This window comes from Cupressus sempervirens, chromosome 1, assembly GCF_028749045.1.
Source record: "Cupressus sempervirens isolate cs-2001-9-10 chromosome 1, ASM2874904v1, whole genome shotgun sequence".
Classification (NCBI taxonomy): Eukaryota; Viridiplantae; Streptophyta; class Pinopsida; order Cupressales; family Cupressaceae; genus Cupressus; species Cupressus sempervirens.
Genome location: NC_143118.1, coordinates 446,796,670 through 446,806,741, shown reverse-complemented (window position 1 = coordinate 446,806,741; position 10,072 = coordinate 446,796,670). Strand labels below are relative to the sequence as shown.

General features: G+C 39.8%; 1 protein-coding gene across 1 annotated transcript; it reads right to left on the bottom strand.

The window, feature by feature from the left end:
- Positions 1–7,072: 7,072 nt before the first annotated feature.
- Positions 7,073–8,029, bottom strand: LOC149578227 (histone H4). Its single transcript, XM_089827861.1, has 2 exons — positions 7,889–8,029; positions 7,073–7,757 (listed from the first exon to the last, which is right to left on the bottom strand). The coding sequence occupies exon 2, from the start codon at positions 7,743–7,745 to the stop codon at positions 7,434–7,436; it is 312 nt and encodes a 103-aa protein (XP_089683987.1). The 5' UTR covers positions 7,746–7,757; positions 7,889–8,029; the 3' UTR covers positions 7,073–7,433.
- Positions 8,030–10,072: the final 2,043 nt, after the last annotated feature.

The window sequence follows — 10,072 nt, the reverse complement described above, 5'->3', positions numbered from 1 at the left end:
CATCTTAAAAGAAAATGAATCTCAGATTCTACCTCTGCTAAGGTACAAAGTGTACACACCCGATCCTCTCTAGCAATTTGGTGATCAACCTAGATCTGGAGTCTATGAGAGCCCACCCTGAAGGAGCCAAGGGAGATACGTAGGGCATGTGTCCAATATCTATGTAAGTAATCAGGGTGTACAATAATCCCATCTCGAATATCTAAGAAGTGCTCGGTGTAGAAAGTCATCCTTGGATGTACTCCCCCTAGAGGATCCACCTATGTCCGTGTGATATACTTCTTGTAAATGTCAAGTCTGACATGCTCATTCAACTCCTATTGAGAGGGGAGTAGATGAGCAGGAGCATCCAATGAGAACTAGTAGGGAGGAAGATAGTCAATGTCGATCCCAACTGAACTCAGCAGAATAGTAGCCTAAGCATACCAACCGCGGGCTCTAGTGGTAGGATCGGAGTCTGCAATAGCAACTGAGGAGTAGTAGGCTAAGTAAAGGGTATCTGTGTTGGCCTTCCTCCGAGTCAACAACGCCACAAAGATGGTGGAGAAACCAAATCAAGTCAAAAATGGTTGCAAGTAGGAATGGGTGAGCACCAAACTCAGCCAAAATAATACTAGCGGGGGTAGATCTGTGACATCTGATAATACAACAGAGGAGCATAGTCTAGGTATGCTCGATCATGGACCAATCCGAGTCTAAAAGGGAAGGACCCCAAACCACTGAACCATAGAGCACTATGGGTCTTACTAAGGAATCCAAAAGGGATAACTTAAACGATGTATCCTGAAAGGGGTGTCTAAAGCACTGTCTCTCGAGCATGGCAAGGGAACCCAACCCTTTACTGATCCGAGGCTGAATGGTTGATCTCAAGCTGAAACGAGATCCGAAAAACTTAACCCCAAGGTATGTGTAAGATGATGTAATCTCAATTTCTCGACCCTGGAAGTGAAAATGGAGATGTGAGGTCTTCAAACCATTGAAGACCATAACACGAGTCTTCTCAAGGTTCACAACCATCTCATGTCACAAAAAGATGCAAGTCTATCCAAAAGCCTCTGAAGACCCTCAGGAGAGGAAGCAAGAAGAACCACATCATCAGCAAAGAGAAGGATGGAGATCAATACCTAGTGTAGATGACAACCATCACCTGGAAGCAAGGAGTCACTGAGAAAAGCCTCGAACTCATCAATGTAGATCCCGAACAAGGTCAACGAGAGAGAGCAGCGTTGCTTGACCCCAATGGTGTTCTAGATAGGATCAGAGAGGCCCTCTATGGTCTGGAGTCTACCAATCACTATCTCATATAATCTCATGATAGTCGTCAACAAGATCTCAGAAATACCAATATCTCTTAGTCTTTGAAAAAGGGCCACTCTGAGGATGAAATCAAAAGCCTTCCAAAAATCCACAAAATAGCAGTAGAATTTTTTCAAGTGATGTTGAGCCTCCTCGATAATGGCCCGTAGTGTAAAGATAGGATCCATGGTTTGGTAGTCTTCCCTAAAACCTACTTGACCCTTAGCCCTGCAATTCCTCCTATCAAGCTCACTGGATAAAATAATTTTCAAAGTTTTAGCATAAATTTTGGCAAATGTATGACCAATCATGATGGTCCTATAGTTTTTGGGATCAAAGGCTAGCCTAGACTTATAGCTTGGGTGAATAGCGTGTCTCGACCAAGAGTCTAGAAAACCAAAACAAACCGCTCTATTAAAGAGTGTAGAGAGGTAAGGGCCCAAGATCATGGTACCGAGCTTGAAGAGCTCAGCCTGAAAACCCTCCTCATCAACGGCCCTACTGCATCTCATAAGTCTAATGGCCTCGTAAATGCTGGAGGTGGAGAATAAGTGACAATGGGGTAGTGGGCTGGGAAGGGGGACGAGCAAACCTAAGATTTCATACAACATAGAGACATGGGAGGCAAGGAGGCGAAGGTCAAGGGTGGACTGGGGTTGGCTATGCTTGGGGAGATGATGCGCCAAAACAACTCGAAATACTCAATAAGCATGTCTCGAAGGGATCTGCCCTATGAAGTAATAAATAATCACTTCTTATGGCAAAGAAAGCGTTTGTAAGCGAGTCATAAATTGGTGAAAGCGGGGGAATGAGTATCAAAAGCCAAGTGCAAGGAGCAATGGAAAGGTTTACAGGCATCATCAAACCACTAGTTCATGGGACAAGTATTATGTCGAACTGATCTAGGAGTGCTGGGAATGGAGCGATGAGGGATAGAGAGGAGAGCCGACTCCCAAATTGCAATAACTAGTGAGTGAAACATGGTGAACACCCAACTGTGATCCGTGATGCTAACAGGGTAGAGGAATCCTCTCAAATGGAAAATGAAGAGGTCTTGATCACTATCCTCAAAACAAAAACGGATATGGGGGTAAATCTGGGCAAAGTGAGTAGAGATGGGTGATAAAGGGTGGGAAGAAACACGAACCGAAAGGCTAAGAAGGGCATGATCAGCCAAGGGAAGACAGGAGATAGTAAAGTTTTGGATGGAGGGGAGGAAGGAAGCAACAATGAGGATATAATCAACCACGCTCGCACCCCCACTATGAGGCCAACACGTAAAAAGCTCATAACCCAAAAAGCAAGAGAGGCCATTCAGAATCACCAAGTCAGAGGACTCACAGAGCTAGAGAAGGTGACGACCATAGCAAGTTAGAGGTCCACTGTGATCCTCAGAGAAATGTTGAAGCCCCATACTAGTAAGATCCCTCTCAGTAGTACAAATCAAATCGGACCCACGATCATATTGGGGGGTCTAGAGATCTTTAATCTGTGCATTAAAATCTCATAAGATGATGATGTAACCCATAGCCCCAAACTTGGAGATGCTCTCGAATAGGTCTGAAAAAGGGTTCTCGTCCTCAACACTATGGATGGTGTAAGGTGAGGAAGTTGGCGAGAAGTAACAAACAGCAATGAAGATATCTTTCTAACGGCAACTAGTGCCTCTAACCCGAATCCACATAAATCTGGCATGAGTGTTAAAAAGAACCAATGTGGTAGTACTAAACAGATCATCTGTAATCAAACAAGCAACCCCACCGGAACCGCACACACCACCCAAAGCTTAGACCTCCTCTCTGCAAACTGAAAGCCACTGATACCCTATGTAACCTGGAAGGGGCCGAGTAGGACTCTCACAAGTCTCAGTAACAGCTAACAAATCAGCATCCCCAACTGCATCATAAAGTAAGCCTAGCAAAGACCACGGGTAGCCATTGCCATTCCAACAATTGACAATCAAAGAGCCAATGGAGGTCTTAGACTTTGTCCAACTATTGGTGCTCAAACTGTCATTTGGCTTGGGTATGTCTCTCATCCCAACCCTTGGGAGGTGAGTTACAAATAACTTATAACTGCCCATTTCCCGTTACTCCTTGCTTCTACCATGCGACTCCTAGAGTGCTTTAGTTCAACTACCTATGATTTTGTGAGGTCCTCATCAAGAAATATCTTTGTGGGAAGAAGGAAGAGCTTCTTCTTTGCCCTGAGAGCTTGTAGTCGATCAGACAGTGAGAGAAACCTAAGAAAAAGGGTGCCATCATGTCCAAACCATGCTCTGTCTAATGTAATATTGAAAATACCTAGTTGCTCGCTGAGAAATGAGTAGCCTGTGGGGAGAGGATCAATGGAGAATGAAGGAAGAGCTCTAACCCGAAGGTTGAGTTCCCTAAAGCACCTAACTTGGTCTTCTACCAACTTCTCTTGGACAATTTTTTCGACCTATAGTGCTATAGTTTTTACAAATAGAGGCCCAAGTTTTAATTTGCTGCTCTATTTCAATCAAAAGAGATGATTGTTTATTAACAAGTTTGATCTAATTATCCTTGAGGTTTCCAATGTCCCCGAAGTCATCAATAATAGAGCTGATATCTTTTGTAATGCCTGTCGTTTGTGTGGTAAAAGTTTCAGAGAGGTCTTGAATGCGTGAAGAATTAGCCACAACCTGTTGGTTTAAGACATTTAATGATTGAGATAGGGAGTGAATAGTATCTTGGAGAGTTTGATTCACTAATTCAAACTTCTAAAGCTACACTAAGAGACCCTAGGAAACTGCTGAGAGAGAAAGAGTTGTGACTTTCAGAGTTGCATTATCCTTATCTAATAATGTCAAGTAGTTAACTATCTGTTGTAATGTCACTGGATTGGATGGGCGGTCCATGACTCAAAACAATACCAAGCATATATGAATAAGCAATACTAAGTCGTATTTGAATAAAACAAAGCAGATACAATACTGGACATTCTATCAAACAATTCACGTACAATCTATCTTGTGGTGGATAACCTACTTGCAAAGGTATTTTGTTAAACAATTGGTCATCAACCAAAGAAAACCCCTCTACAAGGGAAGGAGGCACAAACTGGATCACAGCTCACGGCTTCTCCATACCTTACTTGCACATTCACTGTAGGGGGAGAAAAAAAAATACAAAGATGTGTGCCAACAACCTGCCTACCCAATTCCTTTGTGTAAATTGTGAGCCGCAAAACAAAGAATAGAGAGGAATTTGAAAGAAAAAAATCATCTAAGCAATCGTAGAAATCTTATCTCCCTACACCAAATGACCTCATCTCTAGACTCAAAATTTCCCACATGGGTAAGACTTCCCAAGAAGAAATGCAAGAAACAATTGTTGACAACAAAGGTGAAGAAGGAATTCAAGAACAAAGCATGAGCCCTGCCAGCTTCTAGAGAAATACTCTAACATATTATTAAATGATGAAGAGGAAGTAGAGGAAGAGGAGTCAAGGAAGAGAACAAAGAAGATAAAGAAGATGAAGAGGCTACTAATCAAGTGGAAAATATCTTCATGGACACTAGTTAGGAAGAGATGGTTGCAGCTATCCCACATGAAATTCAAGAAAACAAATATTCTAAGAGTAATGGGGAAAAGAGGATACAGAGAAAGATAACAAGGCCCTTAGCAAGCTCAATAGTGGAGAGGACCTAATTCCTGCAAATGTAAAGGATACCTCAATTAACCCACATTCTAATATGAAGCAGGACTCCTTTTCTCTTCATTAAGCTAAGGCAAGGGAAAAAAGGTTAAAAGGAAATCTCTATCAATAGGAACCTTGAGGATGTTAATGGCCACCAAGAAAACACGATGGATATTATTCATTATGCCAAGGCTAGGTAGACTTATTCATATAAATTTGATAAGTGAATAGTCAAGGAGATCAAGAAGCTTAATTATGGTTTGCAAGAGCTTCGTAAAATGGAGGATGACAAAATGGGACCTAGCAGTAAGGACTGTATGTTATTGTTTCCAACAATGACTTCAAGGCCATAGTGGAAGTTCACATGTATCATATGAATGAAAGAATTGAAATCCTTCTTCACAACCATGAAGGCCTCAAGGATTCAATGACTAATCTCAAAGGTATGCATGCTTTCATAGAAAGTAAAACAATTAAAGAGATTCAATATGGAAAATGAAGAAGGCAAATCCACAGGTGTTAGGGCTGGCCCCAGTAACAAAACTCATGCTAGTAAAACAATTAAAGAGATTCGATATGGAAAATTAAGAAGGCACATCCATAGGTGTTAGGGCTGGCCCTAGTAACAAAACTCATGCTAGCACCAGAAAGAAGATTTGAGTGTGAGAAGAATAATCTAAAAGAGAAAATTGATCTCACTGAGTCCCTTTGAATCTAGCGAATCTATAAAAAGAGACACAGAATCACCTTTGAATTTAGAGAATTTGTAAAAAGAGACAGGGAATCACCTGATGCAACGAGTTTAGCTTGGAGAATCTGTAAAAAGAGACAGAATCACATGATGCAACTAGTTTAGCTTGTCCTTCCCAGTCCTGTCTAGTTTTGGTTTGTTGTCCTTATTACCATTCAAGCAGTAATAGTTGCTTCTTGTGGATCGATTAAAAAATTGTTGCGTTCAAGATTTTAAAGGGTGTTGGGGTCAAAACTTATTTTTACCATTAATCAAAAACATAAACATATGATAATATCCTAGAAGGAATCACACAGCAAAGATATTAGCCAAATCTAAGAAACAAATAAACCTACTTGCAAATGAAAATCAAAGGAGGGGGGGAACTCATCCCAATGCGTGAAAACCAGAACTCCCTCTAGGCCGAAATCTATGCAAATCTGAAAAAGAAACGATCTCCCTTGCTTTCTTCAGGGCGGGAGTATATAAGCAAGAACAGCTGCCAGAATAAATGAATTGCAGTTAAATCTTATTCCCGTACATTGTTTACTATTGTAAGGAGAATATTTATTCATTTCAAGTAGAAAGAGTGTAGAAGATTTAAACTCTTTTCTATGGTATATTATGCATAAAGTAGCTACCCTTACAAATATTTTAATTCATACCAACTACCATCTGATAATTTAGGAGCCAATTCCTGATCGATTCAGCCTTCTGTTTAATGAAATCTAAAAATTTAAATTGGAAAAAAAAAAAAAAAAAAATCCTAAAGCTTACACCAACGCATTAACAGAGATAAGAAATAATCGGTCACTGAAGCCTCTGGCAGTATTCAACACAAACTTTATTCACACGAAAAATCCATTATTGCAAAATAACGAATGCACTGTGCAAATGTTTTTTATATTTGATAAACACGATTGCACGTTTCTAGATAATGTTGCTATCACTTCCATTGAATTTATTAACAGATACTAAAAAATCATCATTGCAAAAACATTGAACTGTGAAAATGGATCATCTTCAGTAAATACAATTGCACACTTCCAAATAATATTAGAACCAGTTTTATAGAAAGCCAGTGCAGATTCAAAAGCTCATTTAAACAGAAACAAATCCAGATTGAACTAAATATATTGTTTTGTTTAATATGTCGTTAAAAAAATCCGTTCAAAAAAAAAGAAGCGCTTTGATGTAAAACAAGTCGCCCCGCGGCATAATCGAACACGACAGCGGTAACAATCTCTTAGGAAGAGAAAAAAAACCTAAAAATATAAACGCTTTAATAAATATAATTCCACGTTTCGAAATAATGATGATTCCAACTCTACAAAAGACCAGTACAAATTCAGAGACTCGCGGAAACGAGAAAACAAACTCAGATGCAGACCTAAATGAGTTTTTTTAATTCAAATGTCACTAAAAGTTACAAAAATCAAACAGCTTTGAAGCAATATGAATCGCCTCGCTGCATATTCGAACGAGATAAAGGTACAGTTTTGAGGTTCAGAAACTTAAACGTCTGACAGATTTAACCTTCGGAAGAAACCTTTATCACAAACCCTAGCTAAGGTCTTCCAGAGATCCACTGGCAATGTATCCGAGTCACAACAAAAACGATGCCTACAATACATAAACCAGCTAAAAGCTTGAAAGCAGCAAAATCACATGTAAACACATTTCCTGTAACAAGAGGCGGTGTCGAGAGACACCATTCTTGACCGCAAGACTTTGAAGAAATGAATCAGCCGCCGAAGCCATAGAGTGTCCGGCCCTGCCTCTTGAGCGCGTAGACGACATCCATGGCAGTAACGGTCTTACGCCTGGCGTGTTCTGTGTATGTCACGGCATCCCTAATGACATTTTCCAAGAAGATCTTGAGAACACCCCTCGTTTCTTCATAGATGAGTCCGCTTATGCGCTTCACGCCCCCTCGCCTTGCAAGACGCCTGATAGCAGGCTTCGTTATGCCCTGAATGTTATCTCGCAGCACCTTCCTGTGCCGCTTTGCTCCTCCCTTTCCTAGACCCTTGCCTCCTTTACCGCGCCCTGACATTTTCAGCAAACCCTGCACAGTTCACAAAACCCTAATCAATTTACGACAAGACCGAAAGTACACTTGAGACAAACCCTAAGATTTTATATGATCAGGAGATATTCTTTGTACCGAATACGACGAACAGAAGAGAGAATTCAAACCTGCGAACCGTGGATTCCGATTGAAGTTCTTCAGTCAATGAAATCGTTAAAATGAATATATTGTATCTGGAAATGAATATATTTATTTTATACTTGAACGCAGGAGATGGATGATTTACCTCTGGATCCGTGGCACACTGTTTTGGTCCGTTCGATTGGTCAGCGACGATGGAGATTTTCTTAGACTAACCAGCACGGCTTGACTACGGAAACATCTCGACCGTCAGATGGAGAGATATCGACGGTTGCCGTGTCTTTCCGGACATTTGAATAGAATGATCAAAGTTTATAACTGTCTTTTCAAAATGGGTAGGACACGGTTCGGATTTTTGTACGGGTGGAGTATTCTTCTTATCTAGGTGACTTGCCTTACAAAACATTTGTTATATCAAGGTTTTTGTGGTGGGATGGGGATACAAGTGATTTCTTTTGTATGTTGTTTAGATGAGGGTCTATTTGAAGTAAAAAATAATAATTTTAAAAGAGTGTGCTTGGTAATGGATCTTGCTTTTGATTGGAGCTATTAAGGTTATTAGGGAAGAGGACTCAATAAGTGACAAAGTTCTAATGGTTGTTATAGGAGTTGTTAACTAAATATCTACACTTATGATTTAATATCTAATATTTTTTACAAGATTGTACCAATTGTTGTAATTTTAAATTTGTTCTTGTTAATGAGACTACCCATAATTGAATGAAATGTATCCCTTTTTCCAAAAAAAACAACCAACACTTTGATGCCACATCAGTTGCACAAGTATGGGGGTCTTTAATGCACTACGATTGGTCTCACTTTTTTTGGAGGTTGTTTTGGACACTTTGGCAAAACGCATGCTAATGTGGCATCATATTTGATAATGTGGCTCTGAAACCTTAGTTATAAGCAGGGGACTTGCCAAGTAAGCTGTTGTAAAAAAATGGAAGTGATTTGAAATTTCCACATAAGATTTTGAGATGCGTGAAGTTAGGGTGCTCAACTATTGGGTCCTCTCCCCTACATTACATCAATTAGATCATCAACCTTGGTTTAACACTAATGTCATATTTGGTCATCCATTAATACATGTGTCCTAGAAAGGATCAACACTTTTATTCCACCACCAGACCTCCTTGTCATTAACAATTTTCTCTGATTATCGCATCTCCTATATTCCTTGTTGCGTCATTCACCTCTAATCTTTATACCCCTCTTACTTCATGCCTCCACTCTGTCTACCCACATCACTACCGTGTCTTCGTGCACACACACAACTCCCTACCACCATCTCATATACCCTTCTTATGCCATTCACCTCTTGATTTCCACATCACCTCTTATGCCATCCACACTCTTGCTAATTCATCCACCTTGTCTTCCTCATCCATGCACTATCCTCCTCCTTAATCACCACTTCCTCGTGCACCATCTTTCACGATTCTATCATATCTCTACTCCATGCTTGTCCAACTAGTCCTACATTCATTCATCCTACTCCACATCACCTCATATTTGGTCTTCTCTTGTTCATCCTTTCCTCTGCAACTCTCACTCACATATTCAACTTGTGTTGTCATCACTAAACACCTTTGTTCTCCCTTCCACCATCTCAGTTCCTTACATCCTTTGTTGCCCCTTCATTTTGCCAATGTTAGCTTCATTCACTAGTTCCCTCTATGTTATTACTCCCACTTTGTTACCACATTCTTCAGCTTAACCATATGCATCATGTTATATTCTGGGATTTGAACTTGGGATGCCTCTATCAGTAGAGGATTGTAACTACCATTGTGTTGTGGGCTCATACTCATTTATGGAAGTGTAGTAATAGTTGGTAAACTTTGCATATTGTTAAACTATGTATTAATTTTCATGTTTTTTGTTGTCTTTGTATGTGTTTTAGTTAGTGTTTTTTTTTTTTAAATTAGCTTTTGGGTATCAATGAAGCTTTTTTTTGAAATCATTAAGCATCGAAGGTTGAAAAAGTGGTCATTCCAAAGTATTACTTGATACCGACTTAAAGATGTCTCGATAATTATGCACTCTAAATCATATGTACTTGTAGACAAAAGTACCAGTAATCATCCACAAATGACCCAATTGTGAACCAAAAGTGCTAAAAAATTAATCAACTATTGATACATGTGAAACTTATTAATGAACTTTGAGTTGTAACTTTTTTGTCTTCTTTAAAAGTAGTAATTGGG